General features: G+C 36.7%; 1 protein-coding gene across 6 annotated transcripts in view; it reads right to left on the bottom strand.

Annotated features, from left to right (window-relative positions):
- Positions 1-657: 657 nt before the first annotated feature.
- The window catches only part of BNIP2 (BCL2 interacting protein 2), a 30,556-nt gene continuing 16,870 nt past the window's right edge, over positions 658-14,343 (bottom strand). For 3 of the 6 annotated variants that reach the window (XM_054041447.1, XM_054041446.1, XM_054041452.1), the window contains exons 5-11: positions 13,211-13,387; positions 12,256-12,358; positions 11,850-11,981; positions 10,520-10,606; positions 10,288-10,386; positions 8,443-8,478; positions 658-3,474 (exon numbers count right to left, since the gene is read on the bottom strand). In XM_054041447.1, the coding sequence (XP_053897422.1) occupies positions 3,432-3,474; positions 8,443-8,478; positions 10,288-10,386; positions 10,520-10,606; positions 11,850-11,981; positions 12,256-12,358; positions 13,211-13,387 (677 nt within the window). In that variant the 3' untranslated portion in view covers positions 658-3,431. The remainder of the gene's footprint in view (positions 3,475-8,442; positions 8,479-10,287; positions 10,387-10,519; positions 10,607-11,849; positions 11,982-12,255; positions 12,359-13,210; positions 13,388-14,343) is intronic. The other 3 variants (XM_054041450.1, XM_054041449.1, XM_054041451.1) reach the window with 3 other exon arrangements.

Here is a 14,343-nt window from a genome sequence, read left to right on the forward strand (position 1 = left end):
AAGTCTCCCCACAGCAATTGCCAACTTGGTTCCCAAGCTGTGTTGCTTTAGAAGGCAGTAGGATTATGAAAATGAACATTTCTAGTTATATACAAACTTCTAGAGAGATAGCAAGTGACTATGGATCAGTGTGTATACATTTTACAATAAATATTAATGCAACATTAAGACTGAGAATCAAGGACTCATTCGTCAGGTAATGCAGAGCTGAAGTTGAAAATTCAACCTTGTTAAGTACCTCATGCAGCTATAATTGAAGTCTAAAATGTAGCCTTCAGAGAAGCGTGTTTATTATCCTTCACTAGTGCCTGGTGCATGAAGCATATTTAACAAGCAGCATATTTTAAAAAATCTGTATCTAGTTTTTGCTTCCCGTTTTTTGCTGGGATTCTCAGAGAAGTCTCAGATTGGGAATGCTAAATCCTTAGTGTGTTGGGGTGAGGGAGGTCTGAGCCTTAACAAAAGGCACTCGAGTTCAATTGAGGAGAAAATTTTATATGGGTTGCATAGAACTCGTTTTTCAACACCTAATCACGTTTTACTTCCTTTGCATCTCTGCTATCATAAACCAATTAATGCTCCAGTTTAGAGAATTGTCAGAAAAATAGCATAGACAAAACTTGATTTTTTTAAACGTGAAAAAAACAAGCAGGAAAAAAAAGACTCAGACTTCCTTTAATCATACAATAAAGCAGCAGAAAGGTACAAACCTTCCCACCCTTTGGAAGTTGCCTTTAAAATTATTGAACATTTGGTCAAGTACAAAATACAGTATAAACTAGGTTTTCTACACAACATATGAACTGTTTGAACTGCTGTTTAAGATTCTTGGCTTGCAACTTTTGTAGGAGGTAAAAGGAAAGGAGAAGCAAGTGTGGGGTTAAAGGAAGCAATGAGGAAGATGGAGAAGGAATGTATATAGCCAGTCGAAATTCTACCAATGTTTTTCCATTTGAAACATCTTTAGCTATTGTGTTCTCCACTACATACAACAATTGACATCTTTCAATAATCTGAGAGATTGATTTAACTGTCACACTATATCAATGCAAGTCAACTGTCAGACCCTACTTCTAGGGGAACTGCTTTTGGTAGAAGTCACCTTTATCTGAAGAAAAAATTTGAAGGGTGATGGTGACCCCTTCTTATTCTACAGGCTTTTAGAGACCTAAATCTATTAAGCTTTAAGGCCCGAAAAATGAAATAAAAGATTTCCAGATTTGCATGCATGCACACACCTTGCACTTGGTCAGTCCTGGAATTTTATTTGCCAGGCTAGGGAAGGTTTCAGCCAATAAGCTGGAGTTGATATAACTTGATATATAGAACAAGGAGTGGAAGTGATAACACCTAGCACTTATGTAGCGGTTTTCATTTGTAGATCTCAAAATGCTTTACAAAAAAAGGTGAGTATCATTATATCAATTTTACCAGTGAGGAAATGGAGGTATAAGGCGATGAAGTGACTTGCTCAAGGTTGTCCATCAGGCTCTAGCTCCAAAAGAAAGTATCTTCATATAGGTTCTTTGCTTTCAGACCAAAATAGAAGCCTTACAAAAATGCATACAGGGAAACTTCAAAATAAGGTTGCCTATTTAGGCAAAAGACAGCATATTAATCTGCATAAACTGCTGATGGAGACAGATGCTGACCTAACCAAAATATGTATGCCTTGAGACGGATTCCCCTGAAGCATGTGTGTTAACCAGATCTTTGTTAAGTTCAGATGCAGACTACTGGCCTGATCTGGCATCAGAATTAGCTAGTATTGCACCTATGCATAGTTGCTTAGAGACAGCGAGGAGTCTGCAATGATCCAAAGGTTAATAAGTCTTGGTTGTATGATTAGCCTATGAGTGTTATACTTAACTGATGAATAACCATCCAGTTGAAACCTACCTTACTTTTGTAAGTATACCGGATTTATTTTGATTGTGTGTAAGAACTGTGATACTACTACTATTTCCAAGAATATATTGTTTAGAAGTGTGGAATAATATCAGATGGGGATTTCTGATTTTATGATTAAGACAAAAGTAGTGAGCACTGCAGTAAAAACAGAAGTGAAAATATTTAATGCTTGTTTCAATGTCACTTAAATGTTTAACTTCTGAGTGGATTTATTTGCACACACCAATAGGCAAAATAGGCATGACTGACATTTTCATTACATGATTCACCCAGAACATAGTATAATTTAGCTATGCTAACAGAACCTACGAAAGTCAATTTATGTGCCCAAGAACACCAAGTGAAAACTTGTGGATACATCTTGAATAACCACAGCAAAAAACAAAAACAAAACAGACTCATTACATTCTTTAAAGTGAATTTAGTGCTTATGAGAAGTGCCAGATAGCACTGGAAATGGAAGATCTCCATCTACAAAGTAAAGGCAGTGCAAGATTTTCCACACCTCCTCTCCAGGGTACTTCAATCTTGACCTGAATGGATAACTTATGGTTGAAAGGACAGTTCAGCTCCATGCCCATGCAATTCTTTGTGTGTCTGCTGAGACTGAACAGAGTTTCAGTTAGTGCCAACTGACACTCATCCAAGAGTAACAGGACTGAGCTCATTTCACACTGACCACTGACTAGACAGCTTTTATCTACTAAACACCTGAGCAGTATTTAAACTAGTGACCTAATGGTGAAAAGCTCATTATGCTATTAGTCATTTGAACTATTTAGTCCCCAATATGCCTTAACTAGGCTAAAAGGTGGTAGCCAATAAGCTGAAATTCACAGAGCTACAAATCTGTATTTTGAAGAAAACCAAAGACAAACCAAAGCTCAAGATCATTCTGGCAGTGTAAGTGAGTTCTACTTGTATTAGACACAGGAACAAAAATGATTATCTTCACATTCATGAGACAACTGCACTAAGTGAACACCGGCATCTAAAAATCGTTGGGTTTCTAAATCATTCAGGAAATGTATTAGCTATTTACAGCAAAAAACATTCATCATGCACTTTACAAAACAATGACAGCACTCATTTATGGCCTTGTCTACTTGCAAAAGAATTCATTCTGCAGGCAAACATTATAAAATATTGCTCAAAGAGTCATAAAAATATATTATCTCTTTCCTTTAACATTTAGGTATATAAATATTTTACTGAAGAACATGCATCATTCAGAGAATTGCAAGAATGCCTCCTATAAACATATGGTTCTTTGACATTTAACAATATAAAATGATTACATGGTAAAGTAGCTATTAAAGTCAAGAATTAAACCCAAATTTGCAAACCAATACTGTAGAGAACAGTCCCTTGTGTATAAGTCCAGAGATATATCAAGGCACCTTTTATAACAGGTTACATAATAAAGGCTAATGAATGCATTGTAAACGCAAAAAAACAAAAAACCCCAGATCATTCCACCTGCAGAGTCTTCCATCTTGTCTGGACTCCAAACTTACTGTTCACTTTTCTGTTCTTGTTTCCCCATCAAGCTCTTGGTCAATTCTGTTTAATAAAAAAAATGTTAGAATATAAATTACAATTTCAGTAGTCTTACTTTCTATATTAGGCAAAAAAGCTGATCTTAATAGGAGAATTTAAGTTTTTATATAGAAAAGATTTTTAGTAAATATTCAACTGTTAAAAAAAAACAGTGAAGTAGGTTCAGTTACAGCAAAATGGTAAAGATCCACCTTGTTATTGTCCCTAAAATTAGATTTTAAAAACGGATCAAGAATTGTTTTCAAGCAACAACAGATATGGTATTTGGAAGAAAAGTATTAGGAAAATGAAATATCAAATTTGGCCATGTTGCATGTTCATTTATTAATAAAGTGACTAGGATGTAAGCCTCTAAGACATGCAATAAAATGAAAGACAGTTTTAAGACCAGAATGCAGTTTATATTGGAGATCATGAGCTTATCAAAACCATAAACTATGGGTCTAGTGAGGTTTTTTTTTTTTTTTTTAAACAGCTTTATTAAATATTAAGCTGAAAGAACAGTGTGGTTGTGCCAACACGGTTTCCTTTACTACCTACATTTTTAAAGTTTCACAGAATTGTTTTCTAAACAATTAGTACAAATAACGTGCATTGTATTGATCCCTGCTATTTTGAAATAAGTTGTATTCAATTAGTTACTATATATAGTTAGATTTATTAAAAATATGGAATGCATTCTTTGTATTTAGTCTGTGTGTATGCAGGATATCAGACAGCACTTTAGAGGCACTCGGGTAAACATGTGCGCTATTCAGCTAGTATGCAGTGTGGTCTAGTGCACTGAACATGGTACTGTGTAGACCTGGATTCTATTTCTGGCTCTGAGCACTGACTCTTTGGGGAAGTCATTTAATCTCCATTCCTCTTAGCTTTCCCTCTGCAAGATGAGGATAATGATTGGTTATGGTGTTGGGGTTTGTTTGTTTGTTTTTTCCTCCAGGGGAGGAAGACTCTAGGCCTACTATGCATCCTCTTGCTTAATCAACTGGTGAGTGAAGGAATCTACATCAACAATTTCTGCATAAATTTAAGTTTTCTTTTAGTGAAGTTTCTGGCTCTTATGGCTGCTAGGAGAACCTCTGAAGTGTGAACTGACATGTGCTGTCCTGCCGAGTGTGCAGCCAGCTTCAGTCCACTGTTTCTCATGACATTCCCAAAAAGTGGAATGAGGTTAACAAGACTCAGGTAAGTTTTCTGCCTACAGGATTCTGAATAGCAGTTGTGAAACTGACAAGAACACTGCCAGTTTCACTATGTTGCAGCTAGGGAAAGATATGAACAGTGAAAGTACTACAGGAAAGGGACTAAAAAAGGCTTGGTAAAGGAGTAGAGTAGCAAACACCCTTCTTACTCTCCATCAGCCAAGAGGCTCTGAAGTTGGAGGATGAGAAAAAGCTCCTTCCAAGCAGCTAGAAAGGGACAACAGTTTTTAAATCCATCAGCCAGAGACCCACAAAGAGAACAAGGTGCTGTCCTTGCTTATGAATCCCAGTGCCCTCTCCGTTTCCAACAACTGGGGCAGAGTTACTGGCTTCTCACCAGGCCATTGTCCACTGACATGTCTGGTGTGTGTGGGCATTCATCTTTCCTGCTACCTAAGCCTAGTTAACTTAGTTCTCTGGCTAGTAAATACCTAATAAGTTTTTCAAGCCCAGACAAAGCTTTCCTTTGAGCTTTATGGATTAAAAGTGCCATGTAAGCACTAAATGCTTCAATTACAGTTATGACAGGCAGAATTAAAGTCACATACTATGATCAGATATATCCAAAAACTAAATTGGAAGGGAAAAATATTTGGGTTTGTGACAGTATTTATGAGTGCATTTTACCAACATTCCTGGCTAGTCGTTTTAGAGGAACCTACCAATGGATTTAGAATTCTAGACCCAAATACTGCCGACACTTACATGCTTAACTTTACATATCAGCAGTCAATTCTTCAGTGAGACCACTTCTGTACATCAAGTTATTTTTTTGCAGGACTGCAATCCAATCTGTAGTACCCTGGCGTGTAGCCAATTCTGGGACTCAAATTGTTAACCAGGCAAAAAGAAGAACAGGAGTACTTGTGGCACCTTAGAGACTAACAAATTTATTAGAGCATAAGCTTTCGTGGAGCTTATGCTCTAATAAATTTGTTAGTCTCTAAGGTGCCACAAGTACTCCTGTTCTTTTTGCGGATACAGACTAACACGGCTGTTACTCTGTAACCAGGCAAAATTTATCAGGATGTTGACAAACGACCAACAGGGAATAGTTGAAACACAACTTTGTGTTTCAAATACTCAAATTAATATTTGTGTGCAGAAAGATGGTCACCTAACACTTCTGAGAGATTTGTATTTTTCATCTCTGCACACTTCTAGCTACATCAGGGATTGACAACCTTTGGCACGCGGCCCGTCAGGGTAAGCGCTGGCATGTTGGGCTGGTTTGTTTACCTGCCGCATCCGCAAGTTCGGCTGATCGCGGCTCCCAATGGCCGCAGTTCGCCGTCCCAGGCCAATGGGGGCTGCATGAAGGGCAGCCAGCACATCCCTCGGCCTGCGCCACTTCCCGCAGCCCCCATTGGCCTGGAGCAGCAAACTGCAGTCATTGGGAGCAGCGATCCGCCGAACCTGCAGACGCTGCAGGTAAACAAACTGTTTCAGCCCGCCAGGGGTTTTCCCTCACGGGCCGCATGCCAAAGGTTGCCAATCCCTGAGCTACATAGTACCAAAGACATTGTTGCAATGGAAGTTTCCAAAAAAAAGCACCTCTCCAAAGTTCATTTACATATACTAAACTGCATTCTAAAATAAACCAACAAAGGACATGGTGAACATAATGCATTGCCTAAAACACCCAGTGACTTCATTTAAGACTACGACTGTACTTTTGTCATCGAATAACTCTTCTGGCTTAATCTAATGGCTCAACGGCTTTAAATTTTACTTAAAGCAATTACTTTTTCACGAGGACTTTTACTGTACATGCTTACTGCATACAGCATAATCTGATGAGAGGGGGGAAAAAGGAGTCCTCTCTCCCTTGGCCATTTGCTCTTTGGCTTTTGCTTCAAATAAATGGTTTAATTGGCTAAGACTGTTCTCGGATGTTGATCTAGTCTTTGGTGAATGCAGTAAAAAAGGATCCACAGCTCCAATACTATGGTAGTAATACCCGCAATAGCTGAGGCGGCCATATTTTCATGCATTTAATATGTTATTGTTTGGGCTGAATATTCTGCACCAAAAGGGATTTTTTTTTGGGGGGGGGGGGCGGTGGGGGAGAGGACGACTTTGATTTGGCTGTTTCAGATAGTACATAAAACACCGAAATCTGAAGGAATAGGGCTTAGAAACTGCACAGCTGTATCTGAAAGGGTTGCTATTTACTTGCACAGTATGTTACTCTGCAACACTTCTCAATCCAGTAGCAGAGTAGAGCATGTATTTATGTGATCTCTGATTGTTTCTTTTAAAAGCGAGTTAAGTAATTCCCAAAGGAAATGATGTACATCAAATGTAACAGGATACTGGCAACTTTAAACCAAAAGAATCCACAATGATATCGGAAGAATTTTTAATTACTGTTATTGCAGTTAACTACCATTATTATAATATACTATGGGAGGAAAAGCATTTCTGTTGTCAAATACACAAAGTAAACACTATCTAGTTAGTTCCATTTTTACTCCATTTATAATCAGATTTTCACACAGCAACGTAAAAGAAACATTTGGAAAAAAGTGATTGTAGGTGGAATATTAAGGGGAGGGACTCAGAGTATGTTGAACCTGAGACCTGAAATTTAAAGTGGATATCCCTTTTAAGGGCTCAATTCTATACCCACTGCAGTCCATGGCAACCCTTCCCGTGGAGTAGAACTGGGTCTATAGACAGTCAAAATACCAGACATTAACAAGGTGAAGCAAGTTAGAGTTGCTGTGAGAACTGTAACTGAATTTTCTGTAGTTGGTACCTTTATAATCTCAGCTATAATATTGCAGAATTAAAGTTTACAGTTTTTCATACAGACTGACAGTTTTATGCTTTTCCACTAGCTTTTTGCTTTGTTTTTTTATGAAACCTAGTAAAATCCATAGGGAAAAGTTATTTCTGACATATTTAGTTCTTAATACCTTTTCTCTTTTCCATCTTCCTACTTCCGACATGCTTACAGAAAGTGACTTGTCCCTAAACAGTTTATTGTTATGCACATAGCAGCAGGAGCGCTCAGAATAAAAGTTTAAAGTTAGAAGCAGAGTGTTTTAGTGAGGTTATTGGTAGACATACTAAATCGTGATTACTCATTTGTTTTAAGTATTTTTATCAGATGCAAGAATTGCTTGAATTGTTAGCAGGCCACTTAAGTTTCAGCATACAGAAAATCCAATATTATTAATTAGCACGGAATCTAGGCACTGCAAATACAAACAGCACTGAGTAAAAATATAAACTAATTTAGGGCCTGTGCAAGTTAGACATCTTGAAAATAATTGAAATTAGTGAATACTGAATAAAGCAAGATAGAAATTATAATCCTGAAATTTGTAAGAAGTTGTTTTGCAAGTAACTTCTACAATTGTAGCAGTTTGGCATCTAGAAATTAACTAAGCATTCAAACAAACAGTTACCTATTCTTAATAACAAATTTAGTTTGTTGAAGCAGGTTCAAATATCATACGACTTTTTGCCTTTTTGAAGATGCAGCTCAAAGTCAATACATCCCCTTAATAAAAGCAACTCTGAAGTGACAAAATATTGACAGATTACAAACCCATCCATGGTTTACACTTCTATGTGGAGCTCTCTTACAAGTTATATTTACCGTAACTACTTCAAAACTCAAGCTTAGTCATTAGTGCGTGTTTATATTTACAAATGCTTGTTCGTGTCTGCAAGCCAACCAATCGGGAAAGAGTTAGTTTGTGCAGTGCAAGTGGTCTTGTCTAGATGCATCCCTAAGTAAGGTGTGCATATATACCTTTTGTGTTTCTTTCTAAACTTTTCTTCTTCATACCTTAGTGGGGAAAAGTTTGATTTCAGTAAGTACAAGATATGAAGGCCAACCAAACTCAAAACAACAAGTGTTAAATGTTCTTCATGGAAACACAATATCAAGTCTTGAAACTAGCATAGTTATTTAGAGAATAAAATCACGAATATATACTAGTTTTAAATAAAATGCAGAACTAGTAGAGATTTAGTTGCTGTGTGGTAACAGTAGTAATGTACACTATTTAGTCCATTCTGATCAACCTCAAAATCCAGAGACCTTATGACCTAATTTTGAAGTACAGCTCAAAGTGTCATATTCTCCAACATAGAAGTATGGCAAAATGTTCTGGTATATACCTTGCCTTGTGGACCAGCAAGCTTGGTCTCTGCGGAAGATCAGTGCTTGATGCAACCAGCTGCAATAATGATCAAGGCTGTCTTGTAAACCTTAGGAGGACACAAGTCTGTTCATTTTGTAAATAATCTCTAGCTACAGAAGCGTCCTCCTTCAAATCCTGTGCTTTTGAAGGGAATTTGTTCTAGGCAGTGTCAGATTTACAAGTTTATGTTAATTTTGTGCCTTTTCCACAGAAAGCCACATTCTGCATGTGTTACAAAATGTTCAGTTTTGCAATTTGTACCAGCTAGACATTCATCCTTGGCTATGTCGCGAGACCTTACTCTTCTTGTCGGGGTGGAGTACTGGGGTTGACCAGAGAGCAATCTGCGATTGATTTGGCGGGTCTTCACTAGACCCGCTAAATCAACCCCCGGTGCATTGATCGCCAGAGCGTGGATCCGGCTGTAGTGTAGACATCACCTGTGTCAGCCTTTCAACAGCAACACATGACTTGTGACCAGGAGGTGTGATTATTCTAATACCTTCCTTATGCGACTTTCAGTTCCAAGTAATAAGCAACATTGCCATTACATTTTGAGTGAGCTAAAAGCAAAGGCACACCCTTACTACCCTAGATTCTTTAGGCCAATTGCCTATGAAGTAGAAGTTCAACTTCAAATTGTCACCATAGGCTCTTAGGATCCTTAACTGTTGCTCTGGATGCTACTTTGTGAGCATTGTGCTATTGAGTACCCACACAAAGCCTGGTGCTAAAACATTCCACCATCATACCTCAAGCTGGCTGGCAGATGTGTTTTTCCTGTGGTGGGCCAATTGGTTTGGAAAGCACCCCTTTGACAGCTCTTATTTCATTGATCTCCACTTCATAAAAGACCTTAAAGCTGCCCCTCCTTCCAAGGATTTTTTGAATCACTATTGTAAGGCTTATGTTTATAGTCTTTTCCATCTCCCCTCTCACTGTCAAATGGATTCTTTATTTGTTTTTTATATATTTGATTGCTTATACTGTTTTGCTTTTATTCTGCTGTGCAACACCTCAAATGCTTTGGCGGAGTACTACATAAAAGGGGCTTATAATGTAAGCACCTGCAAGACCAGCATTTCTCACAATAGCAAGTCAATTTAAATACCAAAGAAAAAGAAGAGTTTCATAGAGGTCTTTTGTGCATTATGATTTTATGATTCCACAAGACTAGTTCATACTCAGTATAATGTAGCAATTATATAAACCATAGAGCTAAGAATTATTTCATTGCCATGCTCTGGGTACCATTATGTTGCTGCATGCAAAGTAGAAATTTAACACCATCACAACTCTAGCACAGAGAGAGACCGTCTCTTGACAGCAAGAGTCCTACTCTCCTAGATTAATGCCAATTTATAGACATGTTGAAAATCAACATAACACAATTTAATAAGTTTTCACATTTGTGCTCTATACCAAGCACATGTTTGAATAATAAAACGTACTGTTTTATGCATTCTGGTATGCCAACATATTCCATGGGGATGAGTTCAGCTAGCTCTGCCAGGGTAAAGACATATCTAATTTTTTGGCTGAATTTTGAGCTGTGGAAGAACAAATGTAAAGAACAATTACTAAAATGTTGAGTACATCTTTAAATATTAAGTATTACTTGCTGAAATTTAAGTACTAATACATTTGTACTTTCTTTAAATGAAGTAATTTCCAGAATATTACCTAATAAAAGGTTTTGTGATGGCCAGAAGTGTTCTGATAAACCAAGAAGGATGAACTATTATTAACGATTTCAGGTTTTTCCTTAACCTAAAGAATTCAAGTATTGAACACCAGTGTTAAGGAACAAAATGAGTCAAAAAAAGCAATGCATATTTAATATAAAAAAGTACAAGTGTTCAGTTATTGTATAATTGCCACTTCTCTGTCATATGTAATCTAATAAGTAAACTCCTAGTGAACAGACACTCCGTTGTCATCTTCTTGTCTACCAAAGTTGAATAAAAACTAGCAAAACCATGTTATGTTGAATTTGTCATGAATAGACAGTTGGAGTATCAGATTGTGATGAGAAAGAACTAAGAAAAAGTTAGCCAGTGAAGAAGTTTTTGACCAAATGTTAGTGGTATGTCTCAAGGACCAATATAGCTAACTCATGCTTCCACACGTTTTAACAACATTTCTCTAAGAGAGGAAAGAGTGAGGTTCACTTGGGAAATGGGTATCTGTATAATTAATGAGATAAAGGGCAATAAGGAGAGGAAAGTGGAAAAGGGCTGCTTTAATGATGATATGCGAGACCAACACCAATGTGTTTTTTGGGGGAAAATGGACTGCTAACAGCAGCTTCTTCGATATTTTGGCATCTTATACCCCATCTAACGTTGCAGAGTTGCGTATCCACTTGTCAGATAAGTAGACTCTTCAGCCAATAAGAAATGTCAATTCCAGATTTGGTGTATAAAACTCCCCCCTGCCAATTTGTGCAATCCCCACAGGATAAATGTAACCTAACTGTAAGCTCAGCAAATGGGGTCTGCTTAGACTTTTACTGTACACACTCATGGGAAGAGTTCAGCTGGAAAGAAGCATTTTTTGCTGCCTTTTACTACAGCTATGCAAGAGGTTACAAGTACCTTTTCATTCTAACTAGTCTTTCCTTTTACAGTTGACATTGACCTGTTCAACAGTGTGACAACTTTCCTGCAAGATTATTCAGGAAGCTCACTTTAAATAAGACTATACAGTACACTGTGAAACCTTTATTCAGTAGTATTTCACAAGGCAATTGTACGATTGATGGAAATACAGTGTTGACAAGCATTTTCATTTGAAATTAAATGAAATTCTCCAGCAGTATTTCTGCGTTGGAGCTTCAGTGCCTAAATCATACAAGTGGGAAACAGGACAATTGTTGCAGGGTTCAGCATTACCCAAAGCCTCGCAGACTTAAATTCACAATATGCTAATTAACAATTTTCACAAAATATAGATAATGACAGAAAAGTGATAAAGAGATTTCTACATATCATTGTAATAGAATTTATCTTACCTTCTATCGATTTGCTGGTAACATTTCCTGAGCCAGCCTAAACTTGGCATTTTTCTCCGTGTTGTAGCACCATTTAAGTAAACTATCATATAGTTCTCTGCTACTAACAGTTCTAAAGTGCCAATAACATATCTGTAATAACAAGTAAGGAAAAAGCTTTCAAATGAAAAACTGAATGACAGTTAACGTGCAAATGAAAGAATTTATATTTTGATAAAGGCTCAAAGGCTACAGAAAAAAAATAATCACAGAATTAAATGTCTTAGCCTACTTTGGTATTTCCCAAATATAAAATTTCATGTAAAAAGCAGAAGAGGCTGGTAGCCCTTTTTGCATTGCTGGAACTCTACTAGGAGATCATTTACGTCATTTGTGGACAATTCTTAATGGCAAAAAGACTACTTACTTAAATAGATTATCCATTAGATATCTGTAGTTAGGCTGACTGCTTTCAGGCATATAGCAAACAGCAAACACAACAATGGCATTTAACCCATCACCATAATAACCTAAAAGGGAAAACCAAAATTAATAGCAATAAAGTAAAAAACAAAAGTAAAAAGTAATGGAGAAGTCTGACTATACTGATCAAATTCTACAGTAGTAAACACTGCACTTTTGTGCTTTTTCATCATCTATTTCAAAGTGCTTTACAGATGAAATAATGGAGGCACAAAAAGGCTAAAAAGACACCATCCATTTTAAAAAAGCATGTCTGATTTTTTAAAAATTTACTGTTACTCAGATAGCTAAAGTTTACTATAAATGAAAAATGCTCTAATTTCTATTAGCATGTTTAGTTTATGTATTTTACAGCATTTGCATGTAGTCAATTTCCCTTCTGAATGGATTTTTACATACACAACAGGGGATGACAGACATTAAACTGGACAGTGATTGTAAAACCATAAAAGCTGTTATGGGGCCTACAAAGGCTGCGATAGCTCCCAAACCTATATTTAATTTTTTTTTTTAAACTGGTTAAATTGGCAATCCACATATTGAAATGCTGATAACTGCTCTGTCACTACAGCAAGTGTTCAGTCTGGAAGAGTTAAATATACTCCACACGTTCTGTTCTTTTAATTTATTTCAACATTAACCTCTCTTTTTTTGAAGCATTTTGGTTTTCACTAGTTAAAAAAGGTACAATTCTATCTTCATCAAGACTGGGGTAGCTTTCTTTTAAGCCAACATCCCTAATATACTCATATGCCTTGCTACTGCAGCTCATGACATGGAAGATCTGGAAATTCCTCAATACTTACACCTTTACACCACTTACATCTGTCCCCCCTTCCACTCTGTTGGGTGTCGTAATTTATAGGGGGTAACCCTCAGCCTATGTCATTAATCCTTACCTCCGTGGCTGATAACTTTTTTATAGGGTTCAATTGCCTTCATGTCCACCCTGTGATCCTGTTCTCCAATTCTGAACATACGCCAGCGTCGCCCATCATCTCTCTCCTCTGCAGCAGTGTATTCAGGAAGCGATCCTTTTCTCATTACTTCAGTAGTTTTTGGTTTTGGAAGATCATCTGTCAACATTAAAATACACCTATTATGCATGATGATCTTTAACACGACAGTACCAATCAGATTGCAAGTTAACCACTTCACTCTGTTTGGATTATTATAACTTTCTATACGACCAGCCAGAAATACCTTACTTAGTTCCATCACTAAAAGATACTGTGTTAGATGTCTCTCTATACAGTATCCTGATAAATATTGGGTTCTTGGCTGTATTTTATATGAAGCTGTCTGACCACTTAAATTTCTGGATATGTAGAAGGCCTTTTAGAGAAAGTACATATGCTTTTAAACATTCGTTACCATAAATGCTGCCAAATTAGATACGAAGTGGTTAACTTCAATTATGTTTTGTTTGATCAGAGATTTACATGGTAAAGCATAATTTAATACATTGATAATAGCTGGTAAGCAGACATGCAAATAAATCTTGTAGAAATTAAAGCTAACTAATACATATGTTCAAAATAATTGAAATTTATGCTAAAGAGAGCAATCTTCAGAAAAGATTTTTCTAATAAAATCATGATTCTTTGAATTTTATTTGCACAGACCTTACCAAAAGTGAGAAAAACCTACTGCATGTTAGTTGTCTGTTTCCAAGACAAAGCTGTTAATGGAAACTATCCTTCCAGGAAAATGAAGACAGCAGCATTAAAGAAAGAAAAGACAGAAACCCTTTTCAGCAACTTTTTGTAACAAATTAACTGGAATATTTCCTGAATCATGTTATAAAGTTATCCATTAACACCAAACCATATTCCCTAAGGCAATAAAATATGGCCAGCCCACCACACACTTACATCCATATATTTCCTACTCTCACTTTCAACACATTTAACTTAATCTAAGATGCTTAAAAAAAAAAAAAAAAAAAAAAAAAAAAATCAAGCTTTTCTTAAAATTGTTTCCTGGTTCACGTTAGTCTTACCTTCCCTGCCAAAGGATTTTTTCTCCTCTG

This window comes from Malaclemys terrapin, chromosome 10, assembly GCF_027887155.1.
Source record: "Malaclemys terrapin pileata isolate rMalTer1 chromosome 10, rMalTer1.hap1, whole genome shotgun sequence".
NCBI classification, from domain to species: Eukaryota; Metazoa; Chordata; order Testudines; family Emydidae; genus Malaclemys; species Malaclemys terrapin.